Consider the following 23,660-nt stretch of genomic DNA (forward strand, 5'->3'; position numbering starts at 1 on the left):
AGCATATGATCTTTGAGATTGACTTTTTCTCCCATTTAACATAATAGCTTTGAGATCCATGTAGGTCATTATATATGTCAAAGTTTGTTCCTTTTTATCTCTGGATAATACTCATGACAAGAATGTATCAGGATCTGTTTAACTGTTCATACCTTGAAGGACATGTGGTTAGTTTCTAGTTTAAAATTATTATAAATAAATCAACTGTGACTATTTCTGGGTAAGTTTTTATATTAATGTAGACATTCATATATCTCAGATACAGGTTCTGGAACATGATTGACAGATGAGATACTAACAGTTTTCCAGAGTGGCTGTATGTTGTGGTAAATCTCCAACCCAAATATGCCCCGGCAGTGAAAACACAACTCAGTTAATATGAATACATGCTGTGCACCTAGATTGGGCTGGTCTACCGCTACACTACCATCTTCCCCATCTATGAGACCCCTTAGAACTTGAGGTTTCTCCAGGCCATGTACTTCTGCTCTGCTTTTCTTCCTCTTCCTCCTCTTCCTCTTCTTCCTCCTCCTCTTCTTTTTTCAGAATTGTAGATATTCTAGTTTTATTTCATATAAATTTTAGAAAAAGTGTTTCTGTAGCTAGACATGCTTATAATTCCAACAATTAGAAGGCTGAGGCAGAAATTCAAGGCTAGCCTAAAATGTATACAGAGAACTTGCCTGAAAAATTGAATAAAAGAAAAGTAAATAAAGTCTTGCTATGCTTTTCATAGGAATTGTATTTTTCATATTATCAAATGGGACCATTAGCATCTTCATCATGTTGTGCCTTCCAATCTCTGAATGCTTCCCAATTTCTTTTAACCTTCTTTGGTTTCTTTATATTTGTATTTTGTCATTTTAGCATAAAATGCCAAGCAAGTTTTACTAGATTTATATCCTGCCACCTTGCTGATTCCTTTTTTAGTTCTTGAAAGTGTTTGATGTGTGTATAGTATTTAGGATTTTCTACACAGATACAATTTTCTGGATTATTTGCATAACTATGCAAAGTGAAATAGTTTTAATTTGTTCTTTTCAACCAATGTGTCTTTGGCTTTCTTTTCATGCATAATTGCTTTGGTTGACTTTCAGTATTGTGTGTAATAAAAGTACTGTTAGTGGGTGTTATCATCTAGATCCTAACATTAAAGGGACGTTCTATCATTGGGTGTCATTGTAGATTGCAATGTTTTTGTAGCTATTCATCATCAGATTGAGTAACTTTCTATCTCATATTTAGTTAGTTTATTTTTTTAAGTTGCATTTTATTTGTCTGGGAACAGAGCACATATACCATTGTATACATGTGGAGGCCAGATAACAGTTTTTTTTAGGGGGGGGAGTCAGTTCTTTTCTTTTACCATGTGTATCTTGGGGATGGAACTCAAGTCATCAGAGTTGGCAAGAAATGCCTTTATCCATTAAGCTATCTTTCTGGTCCTCATGTTTATTTTTAACAAATTTATTTTTAACATCAGTTGATATGATCATATACTTTTTCATGTTTATCTCTTTACTCTGGTAGAGTGCAGTGATCAACTCTCAAATTCTGAACTGGTCTAGCTTTTCTGAAATAAACCCTACTTGGCTATGGTATATTATTTGAATACTGCTTAACTCTATGAGAAAATGCTTGCTTAATTTTTTTGTGTTCCCAGGGGTATGGTTTATGGCTCTCCTTTTGCACTGTATTTGTCTGGTTTAAGTATCAGGGTAATGTGACCCTACAACCTAATTTGGGATATGTTCTCTACTCTTCTTTATGTATTTAGTATTAGTTCTTTTCATTTACTTTTTGGTAGAATTCTCCAGTGAAACTACCTAGATCATGATGGGAGGGGAGGCCCTTGGTCCCATGGAGGTTTGATGCCCCAGTGTAGGGAGATGCTGGAGCGATGGGGTGGGAGAGGGTGGGCGGGTAGGAGAGGGTGGGTGGGTGGGTGAACACCCTCATACAGGCAAAGCGGAGGAGGAGGGCAGACGTGGGATGGGGAGGGTTAGTGGAGTGGTAACCAGGAAATGGGATATCATGTAAACAATGGAATGATTAATAAATAAAAAAAATTTAAAAAGACTTTTTTTTTCAGAAATCTTTAAACTATGTCATTTAATGAGGCTGTTTTAGATTATATATTTTATATTAAGTGAACTGTAATACTTCATGAAATTGTTCAGTTTGGTCAATAACATTGTCAAGTTAATGTTATTCATAGTGTACGGGCTAGTTTTATGTCAATTTGACACAGACTAAAGTCACCTGAGAAGAGGGAACATGTATTAAGCAAATGTTTCCATAAGATTAGGCTGTAGGCAAACCTATTGGGCATTTTCTTAACTAGTGAGTGATGGGGGAGGGCCCAGTCCATTATGGATGGGCTAATGGTCCTGGATTCTATAAGAAAGCAAGCTGAGCCAGGCACTGGTGGCGAACACCTTTAATCCCAGCACTTGGGAGGCAGGGACAGGTGGATTTCTGAGTTTGAGGCCAGCCTGGTCTACAGAGTGAGTTCCAGGACAGCCAGGGCTACACAGAAAAACCCTGCCTCGAAAACCAAAGAAAGAAAGCAAGCTGAACAAGTCATGGGAAGCAATCCAGTAAGCAGCACCCCTCCATGGCCTCTGCATCAGTTCCTGCCTTCAGGTTTCTGCCCTGCTTGAGTTCCTGTCCTAGCTTTCTTTGGTGATGAATGGCAGTATGAAGTGTAAGCCAAATAAATCCTTTCTTCCCCAACTTGCTTTTTTGTTTAAAAAATTATATTTTAGATTATATTAAAGGTAGCTTTATTGAGAAGCTGCCTTTGGGTGAGCTCACTGACTTCAAGGATTGAGGCTGGGTGAGTCACCATGGGGAGAGAGAAGAGGGTGGGGAGAAGGAGAAAGGGTTTGTGTGCATAAAGATGAGAAGAGCCCCGAGTTGCTCTTTTGTCATGGTGTTTCATCACAGCAATAGTAACCCTAACTATTGTGCTAGGAACACATATTGTTCCTTGATTGTCCTATAGATGTTTCTGGGGTTTTATAGTGATATCTACTTCATTATTATCATTATCATCATCATCATCATTATTATTATTACATTTTATTCTTAATAATTCCTAATAATTTGGAACAAATTTCATTCCTAATGATTCCTAATAATTTTTGTCAGACATGCTAGGGGTTTGTGAGGAGGGTTTTTTGTTATTTATTTTTTGACATAGGGTCTCATTATTTAGCCTTGACTGTTTTGGAAGTCACTATGTAGAGCATGCTGACATAGAACTCACAGAGATCCACCTGCCTTTGTCTCTCCTGGGTTCAAAGGCATATGCCACTATGCCTGGCTGGTGGATTTTTTTTAATAAGCATTTTATTTGTTTTTTAATTATCTGTTTATTCCACTTATTTTATCATTTCTCTGATTTTCATTTTACTGATTTCTGTTCCTGTATTTTATTTCTATCCTTCTTGTTTTTTTTTCCTCAGCTCAACCACAAACTCAAGTGAAGCAACATGTATTATTGTTGAAAACTATATATGTTACCCACTCATAATATTTTTCAGATGTGTATTAGTAGTGATTATTTAAGTATAGACACTGACATTTACATAAATTGTACCAAAAGAAGTTATTTCCAAAATAAGGTAATGAGAATGGTTGGTTTTTCTTGGCTTGTGGCTTATGATGTTACTTAGCGACCTCAAGTATTTCTGTAACCAAGTTCTTATTTTAAATTGACTCAGAAACCCCCTGATATTCATTATGGTATTTTGACCCTATGAACTCAGTAGGGTCATTTTCAAGTAGAGCCTACTTTCTTACTTGTTCCTTATTTCTTCAACTGCTGATGAGTGTAGGCAGTTGCTCAGAAGTAGTACTAAGGCAGATCTTAGAGTTCTTCTATAAATAACTAGATATTAGCTGTGATTTCTTTCATTTTTTGGGGAAGTGGGGGAGACAGTGTATCTCTATGAAGCCTCAGCTTTCCTGGAACTTACTGTGTAGACCAAGCTGGCCTCAAACTCACAGCGATCCACCTGTTTCTGCCTCCAGAATGCTGGGATTAAATGTGCTCCCATGTCTGGTAAGCTGTGTTTCTTGACTGTGCCTAACTTCAAGTCTGTTTATGAAGAAAAACTATGAGTATAATTACAATTCCAAAGCCAGGTCAATGTGTCCCTAATAAGGCCAATTTATATTTTAAAATAGTATTTTGATATTTTAAAATGTAATGGGAAATGCTCAAATATTTTAGTTAATATACAAACTGCTATTCTTTTTAGTCTCTGGAGTAAGTGCTGTTATTTACAAAGGACATAAATTTGACAACTTAGAGGGGTTATGGAATTTTTTCAACAGATGAACATTCAATGTATCACAAACACATTGTGACAAACACATTGTGGTGGTATAATGGCCATTCTCTTGGAGCACAGTGGGTAGGGAGGCAGTGAAGCCCACAGGGAAGTACATTCAAGGGCAAGTACAAACACTCTAGTGTTAATTGTATTACGCTGAGAAATTATGGCAACATTCTCTTAAAGATAGCATAAGGAATATAGATAAGAAATCTTGGGTTCTTTATGTAACAGTGTTTGTGACTTGATATTTTCTTTCATCTTTTTTTTTTAAATTAAAGATAGATTCTTTTTTATTGGATATTTTCTTTATTTATATTTCAAATGTTATCCCCTTTCTCATTTTCCCCTCTAGAAACCTCCTATCCCATCCCCTGCTCCTGCCTCTAAGAAGGTGCTCCTCTACTCATCCACCTACTCCCATCTTCCCGCCCTGGCATTCCCCTACACTGGGGCATCCAACAACCTCAGGGCCAAGGGGTTCTCATCCCACTTATGTCCAACATGGCCATCCTCTGTTACATATGCAGCCACATGTACTCTTTGGTTGGTGGTACAGTCCCTGGGAGCTCCTGGGGGTGGGGGGCGTCTGGCCTGTTGACACTGTTGCTCCCTACATGGGGCTGCAAATCCCCTCAGCTCCTTCAGTCCCTTCTTCAACTCCTCCATTGGGCACCCTGAACTCAGTGGAGTGGTTGGCTTGTGAGTATTCACCTCTGTATTTGTCAGGCTCTGGCAGAGCCTCTCAGGAGACAGCCACATCAGGCTCCAATCAGCAAGATTTTCCCAGCATCCACAATAGCGTCCAGGTTTGGTGACTATATGGGATGGATCCGCAGGTGGGGCAGTCTCTGGATGGCCTTTCCTTCAGTCTCTGCTTCATACTTTGTCTCCATATTTCCTCCTGTGAGTATTTTGTTCCCCCATCTAAGAAGAACTGAAGCACATTGTGGTCTTCCCTCTTCTTGGGCTTCATATGGTCTGTGAATTGTATCTTGGGTATTTTGAACTTTTGGGCTTCACTTATCAGAGAGTGCATACCATATGTGATTTTGTGACTGGGTTACTTCACTCAGGATGATATTTTCTAGTACCATCCACTTGCCTGCAAATTACATGAAGTCATTGTTTTTAATAGCTGAGTAGTATTCCATTGTGTAAATGTACTTTGTTTTCTGTATCCATTGCTCTGTTGAAAGACATCTGGGTTCTTCCCAGCTTCTGGTTATTATGGCTGCTATGAACATAGTGGAGCATGTGTCCTTATTACATGTTGGAGCATCTTCTGGGTATATGTCAGGGGTGGTATAGCTGGGTCCTCAGGTAGTGCTATATCCAATTTTCTGAGGAACCACCAGACTGATTTCCGGAGTGGTTGTACCAGCTTGCAATCCCACCAGCAATGGAGGAGTGTTCCTCTTTCTCCACATCCTCACCAGCATCTGCTGTCACCTGGGGTTTTGATCTCAGCCATTCTGACTGGTATGAGGTGAAATCTCAGGGTCGTTTTGATTTGCATTTCCCTGATGACTAAGGATGTTGAACATTTCTTTAGATGCTTCTCAGCCATATGAGTTTCCGAAATTGAGAATTCTTTGTTTAGCATTGTTCCTCATTTTAAAATAGGGTTATTTGTTTCTCTGGAGTGTAACGTTTTGGTTCCTTTGTATATATGTATATATGTATTAGCCCTCCATGGGATGTAAGATTGGTGAAGATCTTTTCCCAATTTGTTAGTTGCCATTGTGTCCTATTGACAGTGTCCTTTGCCTTACAGAAGCTTTGCAATTTTATGAGGTTCCATTTGTCTATTCTTGATCTTAGAACATAAGCCATTGGTGTTGTGTTCAGGAAATTTTTCTCTGTGTCCATGTTTCCTAGGCTTTTCCTCTCTTTCTCTTTTACTAGATTCAGTGTATCTGGTTTTATGTGGAGGTACTTGATCCACTTGGACTTGAGCTTTCTACAGAGAGATAAGTGTGGATCAATTCGCATTCTTCTACATGCTGACCTTCAGTGGAACCAGCACCATTTATTGAAAATGCTGTCTTTTTTCCCACTGGATGGTTTTTTAGCTCCTTTGTCAAAGATCAAGTGACCATAGATGTGTGGGCTCATTTCTGGGTCTTCAATTATATTCCATTGGTCTACCTGCCTGTCTCTGTACCAATACCATACGTTTTTTTTTTGTTTTGTTTTGTTTTTTGTTTTTATCACTATTGCTCTGTAGTACAGCTTGAAGTCAGTGATGGTGATTCCTCCAGAAGTTCTTGTATTGTTGAGAATGGTTTTCGATGTCCTGGGCTTGTTTGTTTGTTTGTTTTTTATTTCAAATGAATTTGAGAATTGCTCTAACTCTGAAGAATTGAATTGGAATTTTGATGGGGATTGCTCTGAATCTGTACATTATTTTTTGCAAGATAGCCATTTTTACTCTATTAATCCTGCCAATCCACAAGCATGGGAGATCTTTCCATCCTAAGTCTTCTTCAATTTCTTTTCTTCAGAGACTTGAAGTTCTTGTTGTACAAATCTTTCACTTGTTTGGTTAGATTCACACCAAGATACTGATATTGTTTATGACTATTGTGAAGGGTGTGGTTTCCCTAATTTCTTTCTCAGCCTGTTTATCCTTTGAGTATAGGAAGGCTACTGATAAGTTTGAGTGAATTTTATATTGGGCCACTTTGCTGAAGTTTATCAGCTGTAGACGTTCTCTGGTGGAATTTTTGGGGTCACTTAAGTATAAACTATCATATCATCTGCCAATAGTGATATTTTGACTTCTTCCTTTCCAATTTGTATCCTTTGACCTCCTTTTGTTGTCTAATTGCTCTAGCTAGACCTTCAAGTACTATATTAAATAGATAGGGACAGAGAGGACAGCCTTGTCTAGTCCCTGATTTTAGTGTGATTGCGTCAAGTTTCTCTCCATTTAGTTTGTTGTTGGCTACTGGTTGGGCCTTGAATTCCTGATCTTTCCAAGACTTTTAACATGAAGGGATGTTGAATTTTGTCAAATGACTTTTCAGCATGTAGTGAAATGATCATGTGTTTTTTTTCTTTAAGTTTGTTTATGCAGTAGATTATGTTGATGGATTTCTGTATATTGAACCGTCCCTGCATCCCTGGGACAAAGCCTACTTGATTGTGGTGAATGATCATTTTGATATGTTCTTGGATTTAGTTTGGGAGAATTTTATTGAGTATTTTTCCATTGATATTCATAAGGGAAATTGGTCTGAAAGTCTCTTTCTTTGTTGGGTCTTTGTGTAGTTGTGGTATCAGTGTAACTGTGGCTTCATAGAGCAAATTGGGTGTGTTCCTTCTGTTTCTATTTTGTGGAATAGTTTGAGGAGTATTGGTATTAGGGCTTCTGTGAAGGTCTGATAGAACTCTCCACTAAATCCATCTGGTCTTGGACTTTTTTTGGTTGTGAGACTTATTTTTCCATTGCATAGTTCTTTTTTATTAGATATTTTCTTTATTTACATTTCAAGTTTTATCCCGTTTCTTCATTTCCCCTCCAGAAACCCCCCTATCCCACCCCTCCCCACTGCTCACTAACCCACCCACTCCTGCTTCCCTGTCCTGGAATTCCCCTACACTGGGGCATTGAGCCTTCACAAGACCAAGGGCCTCTTCTCTCATTGATGTCCCACAAGGCCATCCTCTGCTATATGTGTGGCTGGAGCCATGGGTCCCTCCATGTGTACTCTAGTTGGTGGTTTAGTCGCTGGGAGCTCTGGGGGTACTGGTTGGTTTAGTTAGGAGACTTTTAATGACTGCTTCTATTTCTTTAGGGGTTATGGTACTGTTTAGATGGTTTATCTGATCCTGTTTAAACTTTAGCATTTGGTATCTGTCTAGAAAATTGTCCATTCCATCCAGATTTTTCAGTTTTGTTGAGTATAGGCTTTTTTTTAGTAGGATCTGATGTTTTTTTGAATTTCATTATTTTCAGTTGTTATATACCCCTTTTCTTTTTTTAAAATTTTTAATATATTTTTATTACGTATTTTCCTCAATTACATTTCCAATGCTATCACAAAAGTCCCCCATACCCTCCCCCCCACTTCCCTACCCACCCATTCCCATTTTTTGGCCCTGGCATTCCTCTGTACTGGGGCATATAAAGTTTGCGTGTCCAATGGGCCTCTCTTTCCAGTGATGGCCGACTAGGCCATCTTTTGATACATATGCAGCTAGAGTCAAGAGCTCCGGGGTACTGGTTAGTTCATAATGTTGTTCCACCTATAGGGTTGCATATCCCTTTAACTCCTTGGGTACTTTCTCTAGTTTCCCCCATTGGGAGCCCTGTGATCCATCCAATAGCTGACTATGAACATCCACTTCTGTGTTTGTTTGGCCCCAGCATAGTCTCACAAGAGACAGCTATATCTGAGTCCTTTCAGCAAAATCTTGCTAGTGTATGCAATGGTGTCAGCGTTTGGAAGCTGATTATGGGATGGTTCCCTGGATATGGCAGTCTCTAGATGGTCCATCCTTTCATCACAGCTCCAAACTTTGTCTCTGTAACTCCTTCCATGGGTGTTTTGTTCCCAATTCTAAGAAGGGCACAGTGTCCACACTTTGGTCTTCATTCTTCTTGAGTTTCATGCGTTTAGCAAATTGTATCTTCTATCTTGGGTATCCTAAGTTTTGGGCTAATATCCACTTATCAGTGAGTACATATTGTGTGAGTTCCTTTGTGATTGTGTTACCTCACTCAGGATGATGCCCTCCAGGTCCATCCATTTGCCTAGGAATTTCATAAATTCATTCTTTTTAATAGCTGAGTAGTACTCCATTGTGTAAATGTACCATAATTTCTGTATCCATTCCTCTGTTGAGGGGCATCTGGGTTCTTTCCAGCTTCTGGCTAGTATAAATAAGGCTGCTATGAACATAGTGGAGCATGTGTCCTTCTTACCGGTTGGAGCATCTTCTGGATATATGCCCAGGAGAGGTATTGCTGGATCCTCCGGTAGTACTATGTTCAATTTTCTGAGGAACTGCCAGACTGATTTCCAGAGTGGTTGTACAAGCTTGCAATCCCAACAAAAATGGAGGAGTGTTCCTCTTTCTCCACATCCTCGCCAGCATCTGCTGTCACCTGAATTTTTAATCTTAGCCATGGTTTAAGGCATATTCTCATTTTGACCATGTAATTAATTGAAAGTGTCACCTATGATGAGTCTTGATCTCTTGCATTTTTTAAGGGATACAATATAATGAGAATTTGAGCATTGTCTATCACAATGTTTCTCAGTTTTTTCAACTAACTGTAGGGAATGGTTGTGATGCCTTGATCAGGAATCTGCATGTGAACATTGGAGGTCCTGTTCTCCAGTTGGTTCTTGATCAATCAATAAAGATGCTAGTGGCCAATAAGCTAGATGGAATAGGCAGGACTTCCAGTTTTCCCACAGGCAGGCTAGCAGACACAGAAGAGGAGAAGAATTCACCATGCTTCAGAGGGAGAAGAAGCCACCAGCCATGTGAGATCTAGGGTGGAGTGGCCATTGGCCGCCTCCCTGACTGGGCCTGGAATAGCAGGTGGGAGGTTAGAAACATAACTAAGCTGAGGGCAGATTTAGAGTGTTGAGCTGGGAGTGAAAAGAAGTATGTGATAGTCCAGGAAGGCTTAGAAGAGCCTGGCCATTGAGCTAAACCATATAAAAATAAGCTAATGTTTGTATGTGTCTTTCATCCTCAGGTCTGAGGGAACCTTGGTGGGGCTGGTAGCACAGGCCATCTGGGACTTAAAGTGGGTAGCAAAAACTACATGCTACAACTAACTGCAGTGAAATTTTAGTACCACAGATCTGCTATATCTTCATGATTTATAATGCTTGGATGGCTTCAAATTTATCCAATGTGCATTTTAGGGATTTTTTTTGTGTGTGTTCCACAATAACCAGTTTTCATACCTACAGGGATGACATTACCCCATTGAGAGTACATAATTTAGCGCAGTGTTTTCAACTACGGGCAATTTCTCTACCTGGGAAACATCTGTGAAAATCTGGAAATATTTTAAGCCAAAAAAGAACTGTCTCTTTTTTTTTTGTTACAAAAAGGCCTATTTCCTGGGGGGAGATAGGGTAGTTGCTGTTGGCATCCTGTAAGTAGAAAGCAGTTATGTTAGTAAACATTCAACAGTGCACAAGAGAATGGTTCCCCAACAGAGAATAATTGCGGATTCAAATGTTCATAGTGGTGATTTTGAAAAACCTGTTGTAGCATGATGGTGAAGTTCAATGATGTCTCAATAATCTAGAAATCATTAAGGAAAATGAAAGGACACATCAAGCCAGAGGCCCCAAAGCAAAAAGAAGAGCCAGAGTTGGGTTCCTGGCCTTTAGTTTGAAGTTGTAAACAATGTTGTTTACCTATCTAAAAAAAAATGGCCATTTTTTGTCTTCTCAGTATTGTTGATTTTCAGTAATATAGTGAGTTTTGTTCTTACTGTTAATCAGCTATAAGGTATGCACATATTCTAAATATATGTTCATTGTTTAGTAACAATTTTCTGTTTTTTATGAACATATTTTGCTTTATGAAACAGATGAGCTCCAGAAATATTTGTAGATTAAATTATATAGTGTACACTTATTCATCTGACTTTATTGTATTATATTTTGAGAAGCTTAACATTATTATCAATTGTTCCTCATGACCTAGCTTCTTATGTTGTTGCTTTAACTTTAGCAACCTCTCTGCCTCTTGGGTTTTAGAGAATGGGGATAACCAAAGACAGTTATGCAGCTGCATGGTTGCCACCTAACTAATGTTTTCAAGACTTTGTGTTTCATCCTCAGTGCTGGAACAAAAAAGGGACTATGACCTTCTGGGGAAGGTGAGATAGCCTTTCTTCCTGGCATAGTCCAAGCGAGATGCCATAGATCTTGGTAGCTGTGTTGTCCCATCACATTCACATTTCCTTCTTCTGCTGCCCAGAGTTGGTGTGGAGGAGCTCTCTGAAGAGGACCAGAATGAGAACCGATGGCAGTATTTCAGGTGACACAGGGACTACTCAGAAAATAATCCACTCGTCTTTGCTTTTCTCTTTGGTCTAACTTGAATGATTTCTCCTTACGCTGTTTGCTTTTTCCTTCCAGAATGCACCAATTCTTACCCCATGGGCAATAGGAAAATAATTTTTAATAATTTTTCTGTTCTTCCTCCATGTTGATTTGTATATTAATGTTATTGAAGTGCCTTTTCTCCACATTTTGAACCATGTGTTTTCAACCCCACAGCCTGAATTAGTGTCTTATTTATTTATTTATTTATTTATTTATTTATTTTTACAACTGAATGAGCTTTGTGTTAAAGACAGCTCATTTTCAGAGCCACCTATACTTTCCCTAGAAAACCATGCTTCTGATCTAGTAAGTAAGGCTTGTACCTAATGCAGAGAAGTAGAATTTAATATTTCAGCCTCGACTAGAGCATACTATATGGTCTTAATTAAATGCTAGTGTTGTGATACATATATCTCCCTTCCCTTTTCCTTTGAGAAGGGGACGGTCCCCCTGGGTGTCACAGCCCCTTACCCCCACAGCTCATCAAGTTACTGCAGGACTAGGCTCATTCTGTCCCTCTGAGGCAAGACAAGGTTGTCCAGTTAGGGGAACTGGATTCATAGGCAGACAACAGGGTCAGGGACAGCTTCCAGTCCAGCTGTTGGAGGATCTGCATGAAAACCAAGCTGCACATCTGCCACATATGTGCATGAAGGAATAGGTCCAGCCCATGCTAGCTCTTTGGTAGGTGATTCAGTCTCTGGGAGCTCCTAAGAGTCCAGGTTAGTTGACTTTGTTGGTCTTCCTGTAGAGTCCTGTCCTGTTCGGGTCCCTTAATCCTTCCCCCAACTTGTCCACAAGACTCCTCAAGCTGCATCTAATGTTTGGCTGTGGGTCTCTGTATCTATTTCTATTGGCTTCTCATTGGAGCCTCTCAGAGGACAGTTATGCTAGGTTCCTGTCTTTACTGGCTGTGCCTCAGTGTTATATATTTTTAATTATGTATTTGTGTATCTATATTTTCTCACAATGGTTTAGATGACATGAACATTTTTTAAATACACAAAAGGGTGAATGAAGTTTTCATTAACACAGTTTGTTTCTTGGCCTACATCCAACTGTGTATGATACCATTGTGTTTAAAGGTGGTTATGTAGGAGCAAAATAAAAACCTCCAGTGTTCGTTCTTGCCTTTCTGGATCTCCAGGTGGTATGCTTTCTTCCTGGTCTGATCTGTAGATCCATTCATTACAAAATTGGCTTGAACTCAGAACTTGTGCAAATACTCTGCTCACTAAAGACAGGGTGAAGAATCCAATATCTATAAGTGGGGTATGGGTCTTATAATATAGCCCAGATATATTCTGTAATGGCATGCATAAAATTCATGGAAGTGTTGAAATATCTCATTGGATTCATACTTATTACTGTTACAATGTGCATATATGAATGTTTGTGCATGTGTGTGCATACATTCACACAGACATACACACTTACTAGTAGAGTTACTAGTAGACTCTTTCTATCGAAGTGTCCTGCCTTCAAGGAAGAATTCTGGGGGGGGGGCAGTATTACTTGGGACACAAGATAATTCAGATTATAATCTGATGCTCAAGATTTATATGAAGAGCCATGTCTCATATTCTTCAAATTAGCCAGAACTTTGATTATTCATGTTTTAAAATTACTGGTTTCTAGAAATTTGTATCACTGGTAAAATGCACGCTTAATGTGCTTGAGGCCCTGAATTGAATATACAGAACTTCCTAAAAAGTATTGGTTAAGATAGAATTTTTCTGAGATTTTATGGCATTTTATTCATTAACTACAGTAGACAAGTTATTGTTCTAGAATGAAAGTTATTAACTTTGGGGTATTTATTACAAAGAAAACACATCCATTTGACTTCTTCCTGCTATTATTTGGCATAGAATTTCCACATTTGTCTCATTTTTAATGGCCCAAGGATAATTCAGTTCATTCTGGAGGAAAAGACTACTTGGTCAGTTGCAGTGTGGGCGCTCCCCCTAAATGTATCTGAATACTGAAATGTAATATAATAAAGCTCCAGGGTTTCTGTAACATCCCAGATGTAACAAGTCAGAAGATGAATACATTTTAAACAGTTGCCAAAACCAGCAATTTGAAAAAGCTAAGTCTTATGGAGCTCTGAATCTGCAATCACATGCCCGTGTTTGTTCTTTCTTGCTGTTTAGCACCATTGCAAGTGTCCTGGTCCGTTGCTTTACTCTTATTCACAGAGACCAGTTTGGTTATGGGCTCTGCCCCAAGGGTGGAGGCCTTTTTAGGAATCCCAGCATGCTGTGTGTCATTCTTGAGCACTGGTCCAAGGGCCCTTCCAAATGCCAGAAAAGTCATTATTAAATCACTCTAAAATAAACAGCCTCAAATGGAGGGAAATACAGAATAACCCTTGTGTCATGGCCCCCATCTGTCTTGTAGGAGTAATTTATAAAACCATGGTAAGCTGAAGAGCAGGTATTTATTTCCCTTCTTGAATTTTACTGCCTTAGTACCTTATATTAGCAGTTGGCACCTCCATAACACCCCATGAGTCAGACTGGGAGAAGCCAGGCAGTGCACAGTCAGACTCTATGCATCTTAGACATGTGGTAGATAGTGAGAGGCTCCAGTGAAGACTGGACCTTCCACACAGAAGACTGATATAGGTAAGGAAATCAGATATTGAGTAGGAATGTCTCTAGAGCTTCTGTCACCATGGAGTGGCACAACTGGATCTAAATATAGCTGCATTGCTTAGCACTTCATTAACTGTCTGAGTCAACTCAAGACTTTCTCTGTGCCCATTACTTTTAGGAAAAAACAGTTTCAGCAAAAATATTTCTGAAATTATCAAAAAGAAAATATTTGTCCATTGCCTGTGCTTACCAATTCTAGTACCCCATGTCATGAATCTTTACAATTTGTACTTTTCAGACCCTGAGATAAAATGAATTTATAAATTATCAGTATTAATCAATTAATTACAGATAGAAAAATAGGCTGATATGCTTTTGAAACATCTGTACCAAAGGTATAATTAAATATCCTTAACTGTGATTTAAGTTTTTCTCCCAAAAGGAAAGACTGGAGCTGTGACTACCCTGGTATTAACTTGCACTCAGCAGTTCACTGGAATTTGCCACTTTTTTATTCCAGTAAGAGTCAGGTGTCCTGAGTCTACTCCTAAATGCTCCTGGAGTTCAATCTCCTGTGTAATTGCACCTAAGAAAAGTAACATGAATTTTACACACACAGGATCCAACAATTTTTATTTTGCTTATTGCCATGACTGTTTACTCTTTTGCCACAATTCACTCCCTTTTCATGGTCTCTTATAACATTGGTTTTTAAGTATTCGGGATAGTTATTATCCCAGCATTATAAAACATTAACAAAATGTCTTATAATTGGGATTTTCTGAGGTTTCATTATGACCAGAGGCAAACAATCATTTTGTCAAAAATGCTGTAAAGTATTATTGTATGTTTCTTGTTGCATCCTTTTAGGTGGTACATGTCGTTAAGCTGTCTATTTATTAGTGACATTCCATTTAGTCACTTAGCTATCATTCAATACTGACCGCAGGTAATGAAAAAGTTATCAGAAGAGTGATCTTTGGCCACCATATATAAATGGCAATATGAATTGCTGATGAGCCAGCAATGAAGTCTTTCACTACTGGTTACACTGGGAACAGAACACGAAGATTTTCTAATTCTCCCACTTCTTTCATTTTTCTAAGAAAATGAGTGATCTCCATAAAGCACTATAGAGAGTTTGGGAAGTTATTTTACATACTGATAAAGGAAGCAGTCTCTTTAGTGTCTAGGTATTAAGTTCAAGAGAGTTTTTCTTATTGTGTGGATTGAAGTTGTGTTCCTACAGAACCCTAACAGGGAACTAACTGGGTGTTAGCATGGACAAAACAAAGAGTTATCAAAAAGAACAAAAAAACGTTGACAATATGAAAACCTGGCTGAAGTCAGGGTTGATTTAAAAATCTATACTTTCATTGTCCATATATGGTTATTTAAATTTTTAATTAGCTAAAAACTAAGGTGTAAAATGCAATTTCTCACTCACTACATCCCAAGTGCTCAGAGGCCACATGTGGCCAGTAGGTGCTATAATTGGACACTTCAGATAAAGAACACTGTAGAAAGTTCTACCATGTAGACCTAGACTTTCAGGTTTCCCCATAACAAATTGTGAACATCATGAGCTTGTGGTCAAGTTAAGATGGTTCTAATTTCTAGAGTTTACCATAAAATTTTTCGAATGTAGTATTTTAGGCTCTGTTTGGAATTCTGGCCCAGCCATATGGACCTAATGCGAATGATGAGTCCCATTGGTATTTCTGTGATTTGAGTTATAATAGATCAATCTTAGGTATTATCAGTAGTTCTTTTAAAACCAAATCAATTTAAAGTTTTGCTAGAACTCAGGTGGCAGAGGCAGGGGGGTCACCACAAGTTCAGAGCATGGTTTACACAGTAAATTCCAGGCCAGTCAAGGCTACATAGGCTACTCTGTGTCCACAAACCAAAATGATTTTGTCAAATATGTTTTCTTCTTGTAGTAAAGATTCCAGGACTAGAGCTTATTTTCCTTTGGCATCTCATTACATTTAATTTTATTTTCCGTGTAATGGTCCAGTGGGTCTCCTATTTCATCTGGGCTGATATAAAGTTAGTTTATATGCACTGATGCAGAAGTCATCTAAGAAGCAAACTTCTTTGACAATCCTCAGAGCAGAGAGGAGGAATTTTTTTTTTATCACTTCCCTCAAAGGTCTATCGTTTTCTTTTTCTTTTCTTTTTTTTTTTTAGAATTAATTTTTTATTAGGTATTTACCTCATTTACATTTCCAATGCTATCCAAAAAGTCCCCAGTACACTCCCCCCCCACTCTCCTACCCACCCACTCCCACTTTTTGGCCCTGGCATTCCCCTGTATTGGGGCATATAAAGTTTGCAAGTCCAATGGGCCTCTCTTTCCAGTGATGGCCGATTAGGCCATCTTTTGATACATATGCAGCTAGAGTCAAGAGCTCAGGGGTACTGGTTAGTTCATAATGTTGTTCCAGCTATAGGGTTGCATATCCCTTTAACTCCTTGGATACTTTCTCTAGCTCCTCCATTGGGGGCCCTGTGATCCATCCAATAGCTGACTGTGAGCATCCACTTCTGTGTTTGCTAGGCCCCAGCATAATCTCACAAGAGAGAGCTATATCTGGGTCCTTTCAGCAAAATCTTAATGGCAGATCTGAAATATCATATTTTTGGTTACGCCATGCCATTTAGCAGCCTTTCTATGGCTTAGTTGAGGGCAACCCTGTGACCTTACCATTCTGAGAGATCCTGCTCCTCTGTGTCTGCACCCAGTAGCTCACTTTCAGTATATTTGTCTGGTACAAAGTAGTTTTGTGCTGCTTCATAAGGTCTAATAGTAAATTCCTCTCTGTTGGCCTTATAGATGCCACCATGGATACTTTATAGAGCACCATGTAGAGGGTGTTTTAGTATGGATTGCATATTAAGGGGATCTAAAAACAGGTGAGAGTTGAAGAAGAGTACTAAATGCAATTTTGCCTCTAGCCATTTTCATACATTAAATTCTTTGTGTGCTCTAAGGTGACTCTTTGAGAGGCCTTTCAACTCCTGAAGTAGATGTTCATGCATCTTTTGTTCTATGAAGTCTCTTTTCTTTAGAAAGATCCCAGGTGTTATTGGTAGTGGAGAGGAAGAAGAAGAAAAATAAGTTTACATTTGCTGCTTTGTATGTCCAGTACAGTTTCTGCTTGCTGGACTAAGACATCCTTGTACTGGATTGCAAAGCTTCCCTCTTCAAGCTTCTAATGGCCTGAGCTGATAAAAGCTTGACGCTCTGCTACATTTTATGATGCTGTTCATATATTAAGATATTGGGAGATTGAAAGGAGAACAGAATTTTCCTGGTGCCTATTTTCTCTTTCACTGTTCCATGTTATCTATGTTATTTTTGTCACAATTTTCTATCTCAGAAGTGGAATATATGAATATAAACAATAAACATGCATGCAGCCATAAGTAGCATGTGGCAACTGTTCTAGTGCATCTCAGGAATTTATTGTAAGTGAAATTTTGCTATTCAGTTGCTTTCAAAGATGGCCTAGTCGGACATCAGTGGAAAGAGAGGCCCATCGGTCGTGCAAACTTTATCTGCCTCAGTACAGGGGAACGTCAGGGCCAAGAAGTGGGAGTGGGTGGGTGGGGTACTTTTGGGATAGCATTGGAAATGTAAATGAAATAAATACCTAATTTAAAAAATTCGGGGGGGGGCATAGGGGATGTTTGAGCTAGCATTGGAAATGTAATTGAGGAAAATACGTAATAAAAAGAAAGAAAAAAATTCTCTCAAATATATGAATTCTCTGTTCATCTTTGATAGGGAGGGTGTGAGAACTAAAAGTATATGAGTATATGAGAACTAAAAGTATACCAAGGCTCTAGTAAATGATACTGCAGGCAAGGTAGGCTTTAGTGAGGATCACTATGAGTGAGGTAGAGTCTATGGTGGTGGCATTTTGCAGTGGGAGGGAGTTATAGGGAATTAGGGATGAAACTTGCCAAGAGGAAATATCAGAGGTAAGGAGGTATTTTTCTTAAAGGCAGGTCATAGAGATCAGATATCACTTGGGAGATGGCACGGGGGTCAGTTATCAAAGGTTCTGGATAAACCAGTTTAAGAAGATTCTTGATAAAACTTGATGATGTAAAGGGAAGACACTCAAAAGTTAGGTTGTAGTTGGGAAGCTGATTCAAAGATGATTCAAGTTTGGTAAAGGAGAAACTTCATCATTATGCATGCTAATGAAGTCAGGAGAAGGGAGGCTAGAGAGATGGCTATAAGTGAAGTGTTTGCTGTGTAAGCATGAGGACCTGAGTTTAATCTTCAGAACCTATGTCAAAAGTTGGATATGGTAGTGCATGTTTATAATCCCAAAACTAGGGAGATGTTCAGATCTCTTGGGCTTGTTGGCCAGCCAGAATAACCTAATTGGTAATTTCCAGGCCAAATGAAAGTCTCAGTCTTGAAGAACAAGGAGGATGGCTTCTGAAGAATGATACCTGTTTGCCCTCTGGCCTACACACACACACACACACACACACACACACACACACACAAGAAGTCAGAAGAAATGTGTTGATGTCACTGCTTCATTTGTACCATGAAATAAGATGTGGGATAGAGAAGTGGGAAGATGGCAGTAAAGAGGCTATAGTAAATGGTAATGGTAGCTCTTTTGGTGGACATGCAGGTGTTTACTACAGATCCTTCCCATGTTTCTTTGTATACCCATCTAATTTCTCAACAAAATATTGTGGGCATCAAATCAGTTCAGGGCAGAAGTGAGGAAGCAACCGGGCAGAAGAGACCCATGGTTTAGTAGCGGGGATTGCTTGGTATAGGAAGGCAGATGGAAAGCTGCCAGCATGTTTCCCAGACACCTCTCTGAGGGCATGAGTACTTTTAACACTAGACTCTGCAATCTTCTGTGGTGTGGATCTGATTTCTGCATGATGGGCTTTCTCTCCTTGAAGCTAACCACTCCTGCTTTGGGAAGATATTTGCAGCCATGGGCCAAGCTAATGTTTTCTGTTTTTTTTTCTCCTTGTCTCTGTGACATTTAGAGTTGGTGTTGACCCAGATCAAGACCCACCACCTAACAATGACAGCTTTCAAGTCTTACAAGGGGTAAGTCACAAAGTGCTGCTTTCTGGGAAAGGAACTTGAAAATTGATTTGAAAATTGCTAAAATTGATCATTTTCTCCAAGCCTTGTATCTGGATTCCCTCATTACTATCTTGACAACAACCTTTTGGGCTGCTTCTGTAAACTCTGGTTTATAGATTAAGTGAGTCACCTAAGGTGAAATAATGAGGAAGTAATGCATTTTGTAAGTAAACAGGCTACCAGGTGAGGAGAGATTCTAGTCAAAACGTCTGCATTCTCAACGATTCACATTGCCTCTCCCCCTGCACTTGAGAACCTGCAAAACAACAACAACAACAACAACAACAAAAACTGAAATGAGTTGGCTTGATTGGTTTCATGCAGCATTGTTCACTGTATGTATCTTAAGACCTGTAGGCTGCAATGTTAACAGCAACAAAAGATACCGGTCAACTTTTGCCTTCAGTGTGGCCCCAGGAGCCTCCATCAAGTCTTGGGACCTCAACTTAGGTGCATCCAGGTGCTTGACATCTACTATAGGAAAGAACTTGAGGCTTGCTCAAAGCAAAGTTAGCAGGTTTGTTGATTGAGTGGAAAACAGAATGCACTAGAAGGGAGTCAAATGTGAATGGTAGAAGAGACATACACCCAAGTGTCTCAGCAATGCTACATGTGTGATTTGGAGGGGGTGTTTAGCTGCTTGATCTGCAATACAGATTAGCTACTGGGAACAGTATATACTGGGATACTAGTTTTCTCAAGAATTCTGTCCTTGAACTAGAAACTGCTTTGTAAATCTCACTGGCTTGAAGCTGGAGAAAGGAGTGTGAGTAAAGAGAAAATAGTTCCCAAGGAATCTTTATACATACAGGCCACAAAGGGATTAGACATAAGGCAACAGAAATTATCTAGTTTTGACAATCAGATGTGTGATATTTCTCAGGTGGCTGGACAATTGTGTGGAAATTGCTGGGTGCCAACAAGTGAGAGGTGGAAAGCAGAACTGGAGAATTAAAAGGTCTCTTTTCCCTCTCACATCCCCTCTGCTCACTATTTAGCTTCTTGCCACAATAACACCTACAGTTAGGCTTAGTGATAAGCTTGCTGTTACTTAACCATGGAAATTTCGAGAAGCAGTTTTCTTAAGTGTTGGTTCTGATGTTTCATACTTGCAGTGAGGTTAAAGCAGCCTTTTCTCCAGGTAGGATAAGTGACCTGACACCCTGGACAGGTAGGTCAGTTCTGGGTTGCTGGCAGTCCAAGATGACCATGATGTGGATGGCAGTGATTTCTGCTACTTTGCTTGCCTGCTTGCCTAGAACTGGGTGTGTGCCACAGCTTCCCTTGACCTCTTCCCAAGTTTCACATGAAGTCATGGAGATATTCTGCTGGCCTTTTGAAAGCGTTCAAGATTACTGTTAGGATGGAAACAGTAGGCCGACTCCTAGTGTGGTTTCCCAAGAGCCCCTCTACTACTCAATCTTCACACAGAAACAGGTTTCCACACATCATCCTCACTTGGCCTTCTTGGTCCAGGGAATGAATAACAGCATGCCTGGAGTGTTCCAATGATCTAGAGCAACCAAAGCAATTAGTGGACTTCTCATTTGTTGATGAAACCCACTTCTTGTGGGTTCTTGTGGTTTCCCTGCTTGGTAGTGTCATGAAACTCGAATTAAAGGTGGGGGAAATCCAGAGACTTGTCTTCTTCTAAAAAGGGCAGTTCTCTTGACCTTGTTTTCTAAATAGTTGTTTATGGGTAAAGATACAGGAAGGAAAGCATTTTCTACAATTAAAACAGTTTTCCTTACTGCTTCTAGAAGCTCAAGCTGTAAACCATATCATAGCTACAAGCTAGGAGCAGTTAGCTGAGACTTGGCTCTGTGAGAAAAGCTTATGAGTATTGTGGGCAGACTCCTACTTCGTGTTTCTGGCAAGTTGGATTCATTTGAACAAAACAAGACCTGAAAACACAGTTGGTTTGTTTCTTTAGAGGTCTTGGCAATTTTGCAACTAAAACAAAAACAAGCTCAGCTGGAAGCAAGCTGCCTGGGCCCAGGATTAGTACTTCTCATCCTGTTAGAGAGGGGCTTTCATGCCAGACCAGACACAGCTGGGATTTCTGTTTGCCAGACATGCTGACACACATTCTCTTCCTTCCTCAAGTTTTCCAGAAGATCACTCATTGGTAAGGCCCCTCTGGATAATTCCGGGCATGACTGCTGCCTATGTCACATCAGTACAGAAATGGATGTGCTAATGGAGTGTGGAGGAAAGGAAAAGTGTGTGTATGTGTGTGTGTATACACCTGTGTTTGTGCAGAGATAGTGAGAACCATTGAAAATCAACTGTTTAGAGTTGTATTCATTGAGAACTTTGTGAGCAAGTTGGATTCATTTGTCCCTGGAACCTCCCATTGGCTGAAACCTGATACTTTAGCCACCCAAAATTTTAACTTCAAACACTTGCTGAAGTCCTTCAGCATTACTACTCTATTACTATTCTTCACCTCCAGTTTTTCATTCCTTCTTTTCTTTTCTTTTCTTTTTCTTTTTAGACACAGTCTCTTTACATAGCCCTTGCTGTCCTGGAACTCACTGTGTAGACCAGGCTGGCTTCAAACTGAGGCCATCTGCCACTGCCTTCTGGTGCAGGGATTATAGACCTGGGACTCATTTTCTTTTTTTCTTAAATATGCCTTCTTTGGTCCCTTGATTTCCCTTTTATGCTAGTTTGTTTGTTTTTCTAGAAGCATTGTAGTGATTTGAATTTATTCAGCCACTTGAAGGATGTTTATTGAATGCATATTAAGTTGTCAGAACTTTCAGGCTCTAGGAATACACATAGAAAAGAAAGATGTTTTTTGTCCTGCATGACTGGACTTGACTGGATAATGAGTCAGGGCCATGCCATGAACCATGGTTGAGGACCTCATTTGCTCTTCCTGGTTTGTAACTTCCTGGTTATCATACTGAGTGCTTAGTTGGCTTGAGTTCTTGACAAAAGAAAGGCCCAAATCTAATGACTTGATTTGCTCTTCTGCTCTCTCATAGCCTATGGGGGCTGTTATAACAAGGTACCTCAAAGTTCATGCCTTGAAATGGTACCATTTTGTTGGCTGGAAGTTCAATACATTAGAAATATGGTGGACTCAGCTGGATTCTTGGATACAGAGCCAGAGTCAAAGTGTGGTAGTTCTGGGCCTTGGCTGAGAAACCATTTGCAAGCTCATTCAAGTTGTCACTGGTATTTACTCCACTGCTCATGGGATATTGTCTGATAGTGGGATAGGATGACACCTCTGGAGGGCTTCCAGTTCCAGTTTTGTGCTACAGAACAAAGAATTGAGCAGAGATATACTGTTGTAGGAGAGATAGTTTATTAATAGAAGAGAGAAGAAGTGGGCCAGAGCAAAGAGAATGTTTAGTAACTCATATGATCCTGCTATACATAGTTGGGTTGTTTTTGTGACCTTAAGGGCACATTTACATAGTGTGAGCTTTTTGGTTCATTTGGATAGTGCAGGCTTTTCCACACATGGTCAGAACATCCAGTTCTACTTATAACTTCATGTATCAGTAAAATTTAAATCTCTGTACTTATTTGAGTATTATAAGGAGCTATGGGTTACCTGGAGTGCCAACTTGCACCAGCTATTTTAATAAGTTCTGTGCTGAGAGTTTCTGCCCTTCCACTTTGTAAGCTTTGTTTTTTTTCCCATATAGTAATTTTGTAAGGTCTTTCACATCCACCTTCTCTGCCCTTTTCTCCTGCCTCAATTCTCCTCTGAGAGCTGTGGACCCTGGAGTTTTAGAGGGTTGGATTTGAAGGATGGTGCTGCATCTTCTATAACTATTTCTATGCTGTTGACTAGGAAGGACTGTGAACTCTCTCCCTCTTCTACTTACCTGTCAGAGAAGATCCCGTGTCATAGAGATTGCTTGAAATCCCTGCAGCACAGGACTTTAGCCTGGAACTGCTATATCCTGTTGACTGTGAACTAGCATTTCTTTTGCAACTTAGGTAACCCCTCTCAGGGGGTGAGGGGTTGTTGTTGTCATGTCTAGGGTCAATGGTCTTGGAAGGCAGTTGTTGTCATCAATTTAATTTTAGAGTTTAGGAATGATACCCCTCAAGCTGTCAAAAAATAAGTCAACATACTGAGAGCTACATATTGAGAATGTGACAAAACACAAAAGAGCAATTACAAGAAGAATCCAATAGTAAAATAAATTTAAAATGCAAAGTTGTTATCATTTAGTATATACCATGCCAAAATGCTAAAAGAAAACCATTGATGAAATTCAAAACATAAAGTAAGGTTACAACTACTGGTTATATAAATAAGACTATTTTTGCATTTAAGAAGCAATGGTGCTTCATGACAAGCTTGAAGATCTGAGTTCAATCCCTGCTTGTTACCAGAATTCTGAAGCATCCCATTGGAGTTATCAGAGATAGCATGGAAATCAGCTCTCATTTTAGTATTCTTAGTTTAAGAGTTTAAGACTCAAACAGAAGCTCAAAGGCAATTTATTAGATCTTA

General features: G+C 39.4%; 1 protein-coding gene across 1 annotated transcript in view; it reads left to right on the top strand.

The window, feature by feature from the left end:
* Slc9a7 (solute carrier family 9 member A7) overlaps positions 1-23,660 on the top strand; it is a 202,315-nt gene that overhangs the window by 152,398 nt on the left and 26,257 nt on the right. Inside the window, 2 exon segments of the mRNA XM_085838246.1 lie at positions 11,307-11,366; positions 19,072-19,135. Coding sequence (XP_085694372.1) covers positions 11,307-11,366; positions 19,072-19,135 — 124 coding nt within the window.

Source organism: Mus caroli, unplaced genomic scaffold (genome assembly GCF_978045245.1).
Source record: "Mus caroli unplaced genomic scaffold, Mus_caroli_1 scaffold_5, whole genome shotgun sequence".
NCBI lineage: Eukaryota > Metazoa > Chordata > Mammalia > Rodentia > Muridae > Mus > Mus caroli.